At 35.4% G+C, this 15,376-nt stretch overlaps 1 protein-coding gene across 1 annotated transcript in view; it reads right to left on the bottom strand.

The window, feature by feature from the left end:
* The window catches only part of Mco1 (Multicopper oxidase 1), a 76,628-nt gene that overhangs the window by 7,704 nt on the left and 53,548 nt on the right, over positions 1-15,376 (bottom strand). Inside the window, exons 3-4 of the mRNA XM_073976490.1 lie at positions 7,745-7,926; positions 5,375-7,672 (exon numbers count right to left, since the gene is read on the bottom strand). Of these exons, the coding sequence (XP_073832591.1) occupies positions 5,375-7,672; positions 7,745-7,926 (2,480 nt within the window). The remainder of the gene's footprint in view (positions 1-5,374; positions 7,673-7,744; positions 7,927-15,376) is intronic.

Genomic DNA, 15,376 nt, shown 5'->3' with positions numbered 1-15,376 from the left:
TCAAAATATTTTTTAAAAACCCAACATTTTTAAATATATATTTTCTTTCAATTCACGCTTATTATTATTTTTTTTAAATATACACGCGTTAAGAAATTTGTTGTATGGATATGAGTGTTCTTTTCAATTTTAAATACAAAACTAAATTTCATTTAATGAAAATATTTTTGTTTACATTTTTCACATTGGAATAATTCTTAGCCTACTTAATATTTTTTTTATTTTTGATAGCACAGTTACTGCTTGTAGTAAGTGCTACCACAATACTCTTCCCCCAGTGACAACGTTAGGTATTTATTCGTACAGTTCTTCCAAATCTTAGCACTCGAGTTTGAATGTCAGGTGCAGCAGCAAGTGGCGGTGACTCGTCCGCTGGAATGTCGTCATGATGCTGGTTTTAGGCGATCAATCGATATAATTTGTTGCTTCCCATTTACGTCGACCAAAAAAGTTTTCTCCCCTTTGGATATAACAGGGAATGGTCCGGTTTAGGGAGGTTGCAATGCAGTTCGTACAGAATAATTTCTGATGAAAACAAATTTTGCTTGTTTTAATGCTTCCGGTTCATAAACTTTAGAATTGCCATGATGGTGGACCTTCGTTGCTTACTCGTATCAGCTTTGAATTGCGTAACCCAATCTGAAGTTATTTTCGTGGTTCTTGATCCCATAACAAATTCACCAGGCAACGTAATCTCCATTCCATAAACTGAAGCTGCAGGCGAAACGTTCAAATCGTGGTTAACAGATGCACGTAATCCCAACATTACTTTGCATTGCGTGAAACATTATAGACGATTTAAGTGTTCGATGCCAACGTTCAATTTGACCATTGGATTGCGGGTGGTAAGGCGTAGTATCAGTGACACGAACTCCAATCAATTTTGAAAATTCTCGGAACAGTGCAGATTCGAACTGTCGACCTTGATCTGTCACTACTTGAGAAGGCACTCCAAACCTAGATATTCATCCACTAAAAATGCTTTTGCAACAGATTCAGCTGTTATGTCTTGTAAAGGAATAGCCTCGACCCATCTCGTAAATCTATCAATACATGTTAGGCAGTATCTATACCCTTCCGACGGTGGAAGAGGTCCAATTATATCAATGCTTACTACCTTAAATCGCTCGTCTGGAATAGGAAATTTACCAACAGCACTTTTTATATGGCGTCCAACCTTTACTTGCTGGCACTAAACATGACCTAGCTCAATTTGAAATTTATTTCCGCATATTTGGCCATACAAACCTATCCGATATCATCTTAATTGAGGATTTTGAGCCGGGATGTGACATGTTGTGTATCATGTCGAATACTTGTTTTCGGAAACGAGGTGTGATGTACGGTCTTGCTTTAGATGTTGATACATCACAAACGATTTCTTTCTTCGATGTAGGAATTTCAAATGTTTTCAGCTCTAAATTTGATGGTACTGCTCGTGTAACCAAACATTTGAGTTCTTCGTCTTTCGCTTGATCTTCCGTTAGATCTGAATAATTCAAGGAAGTTGGAAACGATATTGCGTTGAGCCGTGATAAAGCATCTGTCGTGATATTATCTTTTCCAGGTACATGGCGAATATCTACAGTATGCTGTCCGATAAAATCTAAGTGACGTAGTTGACGAGGAGCTGCTTTATCTTGACGTTGATTAAAAGGAAATGTAAGCGGTTTATGATCAGTGTATATGCAAAATTGACGTCCTACAAGAAAATGTTGGAAATACTTAACTCCTGAGTGTGCCGCCAAAAGTTCGTGATGATAAGCACTATAACGTGTTTGCGTCTCAGATAATTTCTTGGAGTAGAATCCGAGAGGTTTCCATTCACCATCTATCAGTTGTTGGAGAACAGCTCCCACACCAGTATCAGACGCGTCTACCCATAAAGATGTTTCGGCGGATTCAACAGGACATGCCAAAATCGCAGCGTTTGCAAGCTGGTTCTTGCATTCTTCAAATGATTTGCGTAATTACAGGGTCCAAATTATTGGCGTTATATCGTTTTTCTTTTGGCCACTTTTTACGGCATTTAACGTTGCTTGAGCTTGAGCGGCTTTCGGAATAAAACGTCAATAAAAATTTATCATTCCCAAGAACTTAACCGACTTAATTTGTTAACTGTTTGTGGCAGTTTATACTGGAGAATTGCAGATACTCGTTCTGGACTTGGAATAAGACCAGTATCCCAAAAATTCAAGAGAACTCTTGCCAAATTCGCTTTTTTCACTGTTGATAGTTACGCCATATTCTTGTAACCGGGTGAATATTTGCTGGAGATGAGTTTTGTGTTCTTCATTTTCAGACGCCACAAGTATATCATCAATATAAGCGAAACAGAAGTCAAGTCCTCGTAAAACCTCATTAATAAAGCGTTGAAATGTTTGCGCATACACGTAAATTCAAATAATCCAAAGGGCGTAATTATCGCAGTCTTTGGGGCGTCTTCCTTAGCTGCAGGAATCTGAAAGTACGATTTGACCAAATCAATTTTGGAAAATACTTTATTACCAGCCAGCATATATCCGAAGTCCTGGATATTCGCTACAGGGTAACGGTCAGGAACAGTTATTTTGTTAAGAGAACGATAATGTCCACAGGGGCGCCACATGCCGTCTCCTTTGGGCTCGCCCAAGGACTTGCTGATAATCTGCATATTCCCAACTGCATCATGTAATCGAATTCATCTTTAGCGATTTTGAGTTTTTCAGGATATAATATCCGTGCCTTAACGGAAACTACTGGTCCTTTCGTATCAATATGATGTTTAACCGGGGATAACTTGATACTCGGTGTCGTGACATCAACAAATTCGGAAAAAATAGAATTATACTTTCCTGGAACATCCTTCAGCGTTAAATTCTGATCCCTGGAACAATAACCGGGCACTTTAAGGTTCGTCGTTGAATCAATAAGCTGATTATTTTTAACATCTACAAGAAGTCCAAAATGTTTCAAAAAGTCTGGCCCAATTATTGGCTGTGCGACATCAGCAACAATAAAAGACCAGAGAAATTTTCGTCGAAGACCAATGTTGCAATTTACAACTTTTGTTCCATACGTTCGTATTTTCGTATTATTTGCTGCATACAACACAAATGATTTCCGTGGACACTTTTTATCTTCACTCGTCGGTGGTATAACTGAGGATCTTGCCCGGGAATTGCTTCTTGAGCGGCCATAATTCATTTTGTTTCTAATATTTCCTTTAACTGTCAAACTCTCGACCTTTTTTAAAAGTTCCGATACTTGCCCTTCAAGAAATTGCAATCGATCATTGTCGCTTGTTGCAGCAGCGTTGACTACACCAGCAGCATCCGATTGGTCATGGATTTTATCTGTCATCATTGCTAATTTATCAATTCTATCTTCGCTCACCGACAATATAACTCTTGTTGTTTGAAGTAGGCGTTGAACCCACAATGTCTTCAAAAGCTCTTTAGACACTTTTCCGCTTACCACTTCTCGCATTTCTCTCAACAATCCGAAGGGCCTTTTGTCACCAATACATACGTTTTCCAATAATTGTCGTAGCCTCTTTTCTTCCGATTCCATAAATTCGTTCAGCAATGTCTTCTTGAGCGTCTCATATTTGTCCTTCGCTGGGGGATTCTCCAAAACATGGCTCACGTGACTTAGGATGTTGCTTTCCATGGGCCCAACTAGCGTGTGGAATTTTGTTTCGTCGCAAGAAATTTTATTCTATGAAAATATTTTTGTTTACATTTTTCACATAGGAATAATTCTTAGCCTACTTAATATTTTTTTTTTTATTTTTGATAGCACAGTTACTGCTTGTAGTAAGTGCCACCACATTTTTTTTTAAAGAATCGACGGCTTAAGAATTTAAAAAAATCCATGCTTTAAAATTTTTTAAAATTCCACACCTTACATTTTTTTAAATTCATGCCTAAAAATGTTTAAAAAATCCAAGTCTTAAAATTTTTTTTTAGAAAAATTCCCGACTAAAATATTGTATAAAAATACTCGCTTTAATTTTTTTTAAATAAACCACACCTAGAAATATATTTTTTTAAATAAACCGTGCCTTAAAAAAATTAAGAATATTTTTTTTAAAAAATCCACCTATTAAACAATGTATATTGTTTTAAATTCACGATAGAAAAAATAATATATTCGTTATGCGTTAAGTTCGTTCGGGCCGAACTTTTTATACCCTCCACCACAAATTTCAGCCATTTCGGTGGATTAATGTGGCCACAACCTTAAAAATACCGAAATTCGGAAGGTACCGTTCTATGGGGGCTATATGATGGCGTGGACCTATACCTAAAAATGTCTGGGGAAAGTTTTATACCCCAAACGAAGACTAAATACCAAATTTCAGCCATCTCGGTGTGCAAATGAGGCCAAAACCTTCAAAATACCGAAAATCGTGAGATATCGTCCTAAGGGGTCTATATAAAAACGTGGTCCTATATAAACACTTTACGGTGGAAATGTTTCTTAGCCTCTGGAAACACAAAATACAAAGTTATAACCGATTCTGTTGTCAAATGGGACTAAAACATTTAAAATATATTAAAATGACGCGTACTTTATATGGGGCGTTATATGGGGGCTATACCAAAACATGGACCTTTATAAACCAACTTTCGTAGGAATGTTTTTTGGCCTCTGGAGACACAAAATACCAATTTACAACCAATTCGGTGGTAAAATGGGACAAATATCTTAAAAATTCCTTAAAACGACGACGCGTCATGCGTCATTTTGTATGGCGGCTACACGAAAGCGTGGACCTACATAACCCGCTTTCAATACCAAAAGTCCTACGTACATATAATAGATTTTCCCAAAATTTCATCCACCTACGTCAATCCGTTCGGACGCTAGAGTGATTTCCACAGACGGACAGACGGACGGACATGGCTATATCGATGTAGAATTGCACGCTGATCAAGAATATTTATAGTTTGTGGGGTCTACAATGATTGTTTCGAGTAGTTACAAACGTAGTGACAAACTTAATATACCCCCATCCTATGGTGGAGGGTATAAAAAATCCACGCCTTGTCATGGCCCCACAAGAATGTTTTTAAATAGTGATGGTCTCTTTAACATAATTTAAAAAACTCACGATTTGTGGCGGCCATTACAACAAATTTTAAAAAAATCCACGCTATTAATGTTCTTCCAAACAATATTTTTTAAAAATCAACGCTGTTAATGGTCTCACAAAAATATTTATAAAACTCCACCCTTATTAAAATTTTATTTTCTCTTCTCCTTCCAGGTACCTTTCTTCTTTATCTTCCTTAAATATAATCACAGTGGCTACTCGCTTAAACCTCACCACACCTGGGACGAGTATGGAAATATACCTTTAACAAAATATTACGATTTCAATACTTACCATTTCCACAGTCACGTTGGCGGCCAAACGTTCCATGCCGACAACACGAAAAGCATTACCATGCAAATGGAAGGGGTGATTAGCATCGTAGGTGACACCTTCATCGATAATAATGAACTCAACAATGGCATTGCGTGGCACCTGTAGAACATGATGACATTTACAAAACTCCTTACGGCAATCTATACCTTGCTCGAGCAAACTTGTCTCGTTACAAAACAACGAATCATCCACATTATTCCGTTCGGCTAACAATGCTACCGCAGGGAATTTCATTGATATGTGATTTAGTTGTGGAGTAAAAACTAAATTGGAATTACTTAAATTGGCACCCATGCCATAATACTGTTGAGGATGGAACTCCGGATTATCCTTGCGATAGAAATCATAATAGACGAAAAATTTGTAATCTGCCACTGGTTTTAAGGCATCACGATCAATGCCGGGAATTCTATCATAAACTGGTAAACCATTTACTTCTGCAATGGTTAGAGAATCAATGTGACCGGAACCTTGGTTCATGGCATTTAGTTCTATGCCCTGAGGTTGATGTTGATAACCTAAATCTCCTTGAGGTTCTGTTTGGGGGGCCTTGTCATAATGTAAAATTCCCACTTGGAAGGCAGAGGTAAAACGCTCATCACAATCCATCAGACCCTTGAGACGTATCCAATAGTTTCCCACCGCCTGATTGGCATTGACAATAAAATCAAAACGTTCTCCAGCATAGGTTACTATGGAACCAACCTCCAAGGCCTCAAAATCATAACCATCTGAACTAATGGCAGTTAGGGTGTGATTGTCAATGGAAATTTGTATGGGACAATTTAGGAATTCGGCATTTATCACCCGAAAACGATAGCGGAAACCTTGGGTAACATTGTATTGCTGCAGGGGTATGAAGTCTAGGGGTATTTCCCCATCCAAAGCCCGTTTTGATAAGTGGCGGACTTTGGGGTTTTGGGGGATATGGGTGATTACTTCATCTTGCTTTTCTTCTTCTTCTTTGGTGAGTTCTTCTTTGGTCTCATTTGTAGCTTTGGCCAGGCGTGCCGTTCTTGATATTTCATTTTGTTGAATTCTTAATTTATTGATGCTCGGATCGTTGGAGGGATGTAACAGAACAACATCGTTATCCAAAGGTGGGTTGGGATTATATTCCGTTTCATTTGTTTCCAAGGGAGTTTCGGTAATTGTTATGGGAGATGATTTTATTGGGTCTCCAAGTTTTCCCAAAGGTTTTTCGGTAGTTGCGTTCCCAAGGGTCTCCTTGACTTCGTCAACACTTACAGACCTACTATTTGCCTTTATAGCCTGCCAAATGGCCTTGTAGTACCTCCCCTTACCATTCAAGAGCAAATTCAGTGGCTTATTATCACCATTTGAGTGGTGATGTGAGGCAAACATGCTGACACCCGGTACATGAACCCAATCTTGGACAATCATGGTATGTTCACTCAAATCAAAATCATACAAATGACCATGGGGATCTTCATTACGTGGTCGTTTGATAATTAGAGCTCCAAACACTCCATCACCTCTTTGCATTCCCGTGTGAGAATGCCAAAAGTGTGTGCCCACATTATCAGCCCAAAAGGTGTAGCGGAACGTTGAATGTGGTGATATGGGACATTGGGTAACATGCGGCACTCCATCCATATAGGGTGTGTTTTTCATATGCAGACCATGCCAGTGTATAGTGGTGCTTTCACCCAACAAATGATTCTTTACATCCACCACAATTGTGTCATTGAGACACACTTCTATTTGAGGACCCGGCATCATACGATTTACCACCGTCACGGAACGTGTTATACCATCTCCAGCTATACAATGAGGTCTCGTGCAATCACTCACATTCTTGGGGCAATCATAACAAGCTTTGGACAGAGTTTCATACCATTCCACCACAAAGGTATAGTGACAGGTACGTGGTGCCTCTCCCACCTTACATTCTCTGGCACATGGATGATTGCGATAATATTCCTCAGTCCATATATCCTCATTTTCCACATCAACGGACGCCACTGGTGGGGCCTGCCTAGCCTCTCTACAATATTGACAACAGTTTTCCACATAAATCAAATCCGCTGGACAATTTTTAGGCAGCTCTGGGCAGGTTTTTTGATAGGCATTTATTATGGGTTCTCCATTGGGCAGTTGGCCACATTCAAGCAGGGTGCAATCGACATTGTTGTGCCATGTGCTACCAATCTCATAGACTTGATTGTCAAAACGACATTTGGTTCGCACACACTCACCACAGCAGGTGCCGTTCTTTGGACGCACCTCAGAATCCTGAAAAGTAGTAGAAATCGAAACATTAGAGAACTATGGCTGAGAATTATCTTATTATCTTATCTTACTTACAATGTCACAATAAAATTCTCCGCAATTATCCTTTTTGGCCACCACATGTGGAGTCCCCAATTTATTTAGCTCACATTTATATAAAGAACACGGATCATCGGGGTTTATCCAAATGGAACCCAGAGTTTTAAATGCTTTAGCAGTATCAATGGTCACATTGCACAAATTATTGGTGATGATAGCTGAAAATAGACGAGATGGTTTTCATGTTAATGTATATTATTAGGAACTGGAAACATGACATATTTAAATCATGACTATTTGCTGCGAACTTCATCTAAGGGGCAAGGGTAGACTCCTCTATCAACAAAGATATGATTTCAACAGAAAAGCTCCAAAACCCTGCCGGCACATACTAAAATGACTATTGAACAATATAACTCTAAAACTTTTTCAAAACTTTCCTCCAAACTTAGTTTAACGTATTTCGAGTCCTTTATGAAGAAGTTTGGTTACTAAAAATATTTGGTATATTTCAGTGATTTTGTATAGCCCAACATTACGGTACATACATATTTTAAAGCAAACTCTTGATACAAAATCAATATTTGTTATATAGGCATAATTATTGTGTTTGGTTTGGAATTGTTGTTGTTGTTTTTTGTCAGTGGCTATTTCTCAATATGTTATTATCTCAATATGTTGTCGCAGTTCTTTAAATAATAATAAACATATCCTCGTATCTTTTTCACTCCTATGTTCATAACTGCCTCAAACTCGTATCTTAATACCTAAGCAATGATGCGTGACTGACAATCAATGCCTCAGGCGAAACGGCGGAAGTTAATTTTTGGGTGAGGGTTCGTCTTGAGGCTTATGTGGTCGATTTGGCTGTATTTTTGAAAATTCGTTGTAGAAGGTTTACGAAAAGTATTAAAATGTACTAAAATGTGTACCATTTGAGTGACTCACTCGTAATCAACGTCGAGGCGAAGCGGATACATCTAGAATCTTAAAAGTCTGAGTGATGGTTACTTTTGAAGTGTAGGTGTGTTCGTAAGAGAAAAGTACTAAAATGCACAAAAAATGTACCTTTCGTATTAGGTGAAGAGTAGAGGTAGAATTCTGAGCGGAAAATTGAGTGAACGGATAAAATTGGAATACATACATATGTTTCCACAATACCCCGATTAATATTGGCTAAATGATGTGGGACCTACTTCCAATCGACGAGTTCGAACGGCATGTCTTACGACACCACTTTTTAGTGAAGTTGACTGAAATACTGAGGAAATGTAAACCGACATTTCACTGAGGGGATTTGCCACTGCCGAAAATGTTGATGTTCGGGTCAGGGATTAAACCGCAGATCATCTGAGTGCAATGCGGACGTGCTTACCACTGCAACACGGTGGTTCCCAATGCCTACCCAATAGTTACCATAAAATCAGGACGCTTTATGGTGGTAAGTGGACGATTATTGACATTTATTATCGACGTCACTCATTGTGTATATGGTTGAGGTACCACGAGATAGAAGACCAAAAAAGAGGAGATACCTGTCTCGGCTTTTGTCGCTATCACATGCACTTTTCCTGTTATGGGCCCCAAAGATTAGATTTGATTTACTGCCTCAAACTCGTATCTCAATAAATGCGTTTAATGCTTAAACTGAAAAAGATTAGCCTATTATTCCTATTTACATGCATAGACGTACTCATTTCCTTAATAATTGTCTTTTACACTTATACCCAAACACCTATGTATCAAAAGATAAATCGTTTTTTGTCTCTCCTGAAAAGTAGTATTTTTTAAGATACGAAGTTGAGGAAGTAAGGCATCGATATGGCAAAAACCAAATTTCCTTCACAATCCGATTTGAAAAAAAAGAATAATAAATTTTTGGTATAGAGATTAAGGAAAACAATTTTGTTTTAAATCTGTTCGCGTTCACAAAATTGGCCGATGCTCGCAGAAGTTATAGCGGTTTTTATTATCTTATAAAGAAAAAATATTTTAAAATTTCTTATTTGTTGTATTGAGAAAATGTATGCATACATACATATATCAGAAACAGCATATGATATCCATCCGTAGATGCACCATAATTGCAAAAATTTGTTTTTATTTTCGCGGAAAATCAAAAAAATTAAACAAAAATGTGGGAAAAAATCTAAGTTATACTACCTCAGAGTCGGTATAAACCTAAAAAAAAATAAATTAAAAATAACTATATAATCAAGACAACACCTAAAAAAAATATGAAACCAAAATTATAAACATTGGCTTTATAAATTGCATATTATAGTAACAACAAGAGAGAAAAAACTTATTATTAAACGATTATTCCAAATATATTTTTTTGGTTCGATTACAAAAATTAGAAAAAAATATTTGGGAGTTCTCCAACTACAATAATTAATGTACTCTGCTCAAACGCTTAGTTGCTTACTGAGATAACTTATAAGTATAGGAAAAAAAGAGTAAAATTGATCATCACCATTAAAAAAATATGAAAATTAAAAAGCCTGTCATTTTAAAATTTTAAATTTTTTAAAGAAAATCGCGGTTTTGTTCGCGGATTTGTTAAAATATATTTTTGCAGATTTTCCAATTTTCAAGGTATCTATATCTGCGGGTTTAGTGGATGGATTCGATTGGGGAAGGGCTTATTAAATCCGTCGCGTAAAAAACTAAATTTCTGGGGGAAGAAGCATCTATTTTTTTGAAAACTATAACAGATATTGTGTTCATTGTTTTTTGTAAGGTAGGAAGATTTGTGGCCTTTAATAATTGTTTCAATAAATTGCCGTAGCGTTTGCACAACATGAGCTATTTTATTTTTCCTAAGATTCTAAATTTTATGAAATTCCAAATTTAGTGGACTAGAACTTTTGTGGAACAACATGGAACAATGTTCTGTTTGCACAGAAAGATGCCCGAGAGTCTCCTCTCCGTTTAACACTTTATTCAATTTATTGAAATTATATGGGTAAAAATGTGTGTTTTTTATACCCTCAGCATTTATGCTAACGAGGTAAATTTAAAATTTCCTTTTCAATACCATTGAAAAAAATTAAACTTTTTTTCCGAGCACATCGGTGATTTTTGGTTCTTATGTACGTTAAGAAAAAAATTGTGGTTTCAATTACATATGTACGCGTTCACAAAATTGGATGCTGCTCCCAAAAGTATTCCTTATAAAGACAAAATATTTAAAAATTCCCTTTGGGTTGTAATAAAAAAATGTATACATAAATCGTTAACAGAATTTGATATCTATCCGTAGATGCTAAAATATATGAAAAATTTATTTTTATTTTCGCGGAAAATAAAAAAATAATGAAGAAACCTTGGGGTAAATTTTATTTATTCTAATTCAGTGTCCATAAAAATCTCTAAAACATAAATTAAAAATACGTACAGAATCTAGACAACGCATAGACAAATGTGAGACCAAAATTATAAAGATTGGGTTCATTGCATGCATATTACAGCAACAACAAAAGACGAAAACTTATTGTTGAAATTTATTTCAAAACTATATATTTTGGTTTAATTCGAAAAATTGGAGAAATATTTTTGGGAGTTATTCTACTATTTCGCTAATTTTCCATACAAAACCTGAAGTATTTTGCTAAAACTATTACAAGGAAATTAATTTGCCATCGTGATACATATTTGCTTTTTGCGATAAGCAATAGAAATAAGTAGTAGAGCGTAATAATGAAATTACAAAAAAAAAACAAAAATTAAAAAGCACTGAAATCAAAACTTCAAAATGTCAGCATCGATTTTAGGGGGATGCAATGTATATATCGAAAAGTCGTACACTAGAACCATGTTGCCCAAGGGGTATTCTTTAGTTCTATCTTTGAGCACAGGTTTGAGTTTTGGGTGGTTTGGCCAGAAATCAAGAAAGAACACAAAAAACTTGTTTACTTCAACACATTTTTCCCATTTATTTTATATTACCACCAACGCAGCTTCCACGAAAATTATTTGTTATGTTCCTTATTATGAGATCGTGGCTAAAACACTAAAACACAACTAATATCAATATATTCATATTTTATAAAATATATTAACAGTTGGCGACTTATTAAATGGTGAACCTCAACTTCAACGATTGTAAAACTTTTTTGAATATTACCATATACACATTCATACGGGCAAAATGTGCCTCATCGAAATAATGGTTTTAGACCCGAAGTATGTTTGGACGAAATGTGTTTCAGACAATTTGGAGTCGATTGAGCAATGTCCGTCCGTCTGTCTGTCTGGCTGGAGCGCACGATAAATCCCGAACGGATCAGTCGACTCGATCTAAAATTTGGCTTTCGTAATATTTTGTCCAAACTTAGTTAAAGTTCGAAGATGGGTTATATCGGTCCACTCCTTCCAATACCTACCCCTTCGGGTACCTCCCACACAAAATTTGGGATAAGTTCAATTACGATGGTAAATTTTTTTCAGGGGCAAGTCCACACTTCATGAGTAAACAGCCCGAAGTGTGGCTGGAGATCCACTTTCATAATGGTCAATGTCGATCCATTCCTTTAAGTATCTCCTCCGCAAAACTTTTGATCTTTAATCCTAAGCAACATTTTTGTCGGTTCATACATCCAACGTTTTTAAAACCCCCTAAATACATACGTTTTTTTGGAAAAAGCTGTTTCAATATACACAGGCTGAGGGTATATCTCTGTCAGCAAAGCTGACTGATACTTTTTTACTCGTTTCTACACAGTTTCCCATATGAATTACAGCCAGAAATTAAATTTTTTTGAATATATCAGTTTTTGTACGAATTATATAAGTACAAAGACATAAATACAACAAGATAAGACATTTTGTTTGCTATCATTCTTCAGTGAATGGCTTTTGAATTTAACATAATGTTATATCACGATATGGTGATATAACATTTTTTTCTTTTATACATTTTTACGTATTTAACCGAATTTACCGATCCAGTTGACATAGAATTATTCTTGAATAGATCCTTGAATTCATAAATTTCGTTTCTGATAGCATTACATGAAATGTTCCTCCTTGGTTGCGATTTTGAATTAACTGCAACCTGTTAAGGGTAATGTTTATATACAAAGTTTCGTAAACATTTTTTTGTTGCATGCATTTTGTCATGTCTTTGTTGTATTTATGTCTTTGATAAGTATTATGAAAACCCAAGAAGTATTTGTTTAATTTTTGAAAAAATTTAAATTTGTTGTAAACATTTTTTAACAATTTTTTTTTTGAATTTTTTTTAGTTTTTTGTTAATTTTTTTAGTTTATTTGTTGACGTTTGACCATCTTTAATACATAGGAAGACAAGGATACCACAAAACGCTCCTATTTTGATGAAAAATGGTAAAAAAAACTCAAAAGTTTAACTTTCACCTTGAATTTCTCTTCAACTACAGGTCCGAATTTGACCCCTTATAATTCATCTGAAAGCTGATTGTGTTATCTGTCTAACAAAAAATTATTATTATATAAAAAATTTGAATATATCTCTATCCGTTTAAAAGTTACAGAATTTTGAAGAATTCCAGTTATGCTATATTGAATATGTTAACAGTTCGCGAATTTAACATTTTAAATTTTCTGGCGTCGCAAAACTTCTCCAAAAATTTTCAACATATGTCCATGTCTTGGAATATGAATAAACGGTACCTCCCGATTTTTCATATTTTGAGTGTTTTAGCTACGTTTTTCGACTGAACTACCCGTAACCAAACACTTGAGATTCCCTGCAGTCACGAATAATAGTTGCCGAGACAGCTTTTATTTGTGGAATTTGTTGTTTGTTATAATAATTGGGATATCCACATACAAGTAAAATCCCCATAATACTGGTTTAATATTTATAAAAATAAATCTTATGAAATTCCCCTTCGTTTGAAATTGATCCAATAAAAATTCCTATGTCGTATTAAATTTACGGCTCAGAGAAATGTGTTGGGAAAGTTTATATTCTATAAAAATCCCCTATAATTTGTGATCGTCATTTGGTTCTACGCCCATTATGTTAAATCATGGGACTTACATGTCTATAGGATGTGGTGCGCAGTGAAAGCAGGTAGAGATAGTTTTAAGATGATTTAAAACATGCGATTAGAGACAATACATACATGGTAATGTATGAAATCAAAATGAATTTAGGTGTTCTGTCTTCTTAGATGTTCCATACGTCATTTTACTGTTCCTGGAAAAAATGCTATTAATTTTCCATATAGCCTAAATCTGTTGCCAAAACTTTGTATTTTAAGTACAAAATTTTACTTATCATATGTGACAATAAATTGGTAAATTGGAGGTTTCATATGACATCCATACCTCCAGAATTTCGGTATTTTTTAGGTTTTAGCCCTGACCAAACTTAGCCGTTTATTTTCTCTCAATTCAATGCCGAAGGGCTTTCTAAAGACGGATCTACTTAACTTTCCACTTGACGAATTAATGTAATTGCCAATTTTAATGTATTTAGAATCTTGTCATTTCAAATAAATGTCGAATTGTCATCAATGCCAATAATTAAATTAACTTGATTGCGGTGATTTGTGAACCGCAACAACAACTACCACAATAAACCTTAAGTACTTAAAGAAATGTCACAAGGTGTTCACTGCCAATGTTGTCATACCCGGCAACAACCTTCTCTTAAAATGGAACTTATTTAACACAAATTGCCAACGATGTTGTTGCTGTAGCGTTAACATCTGATTAATATTTGATGTGACTGCCAATGGCTTGATGGACAGACAAACGGCGGCTGACAACTAACTTTTGCCAGATGGCAGACAATGTCTTTTAACAAATGTTGTTAATAAATAATATTTATTTAAACATTTTTATTGTATGTGGAATGGAAGTATGTATGAATGTGTGTGCCTGCATGTACAAGACAATTAAGATTACGATTTTTTTAATTCCCCAGTTACACGTGAGTGAGGTTACATTCAAATAATGCATTTAATTTGTTAAATAAATATTTAATTATATCTACAGTGTGTGCCTGTGTTATTATTACTGCTAAACCTTTGCGCTGTATGTAATAATTTGCATAATTGTTATTGTTGTTGTTAGTAATATGGTGATGTTAGTCAAAAAGTTTGAAAGCGAACACAGAAATGAACATGAGTTTAAATATTTTGGCATGGATGTATAAACGTACGTTGTCATCCAGTTGATTGCTATTTTTGGACATGCAATGTCAAAGGTACATGAATAAAATGTTAGCAAAACTGGCCACTTTTAGTAGGGAATATATACAAAGCATATAATCTGAGTGACTTTAACATGCTAAATGAAGAACTTTACATTTTAATTGGACTCTGTCCTTCAAATAGTGTCACTCGGGAGTTATCTTTTAAATCATTAAAAGTAGTTATATAATATAAATTAATATTAATACACGTGTTAGGGTTTCATGTACATCCATTTTGGGCTCAATTTTAATATCGACCGTTTCAAACTTGTTTTACCATCCGCCTTGAAGTATACATATGTGACCGTACACAAAAGGAATGGTTCAGAATACATGGTTAAACTTCTCCATTTTGGCCAATTTATTATTTGATTTACATTGTTGACATCCCAACTGTTAATTCATTAAATTAACTACTGTTTACACCAACATCACAAATCTTTTTAAAATTTTTTGTTCGAAAAGTAGGAGCGTGGATT

Source organism: Musca autumnalis, unplaced genomic scaffold (assembly GCF_047663935.1).
Source record: "Musca autumnalis isolate F117 unplaced genomic scaffold, ASM4766393v1 scaffold_3, whole genome shotgun sequence".
Taxonomy (NCBI): Eukaryota; Metazoa; Arthropoda; class Insecta; order Diptera; family Muscidae; genus Musca; species Musca autumnalis.
This window is presented reverse-complemented; position numbering and strand designations above follow the sequence as displayed.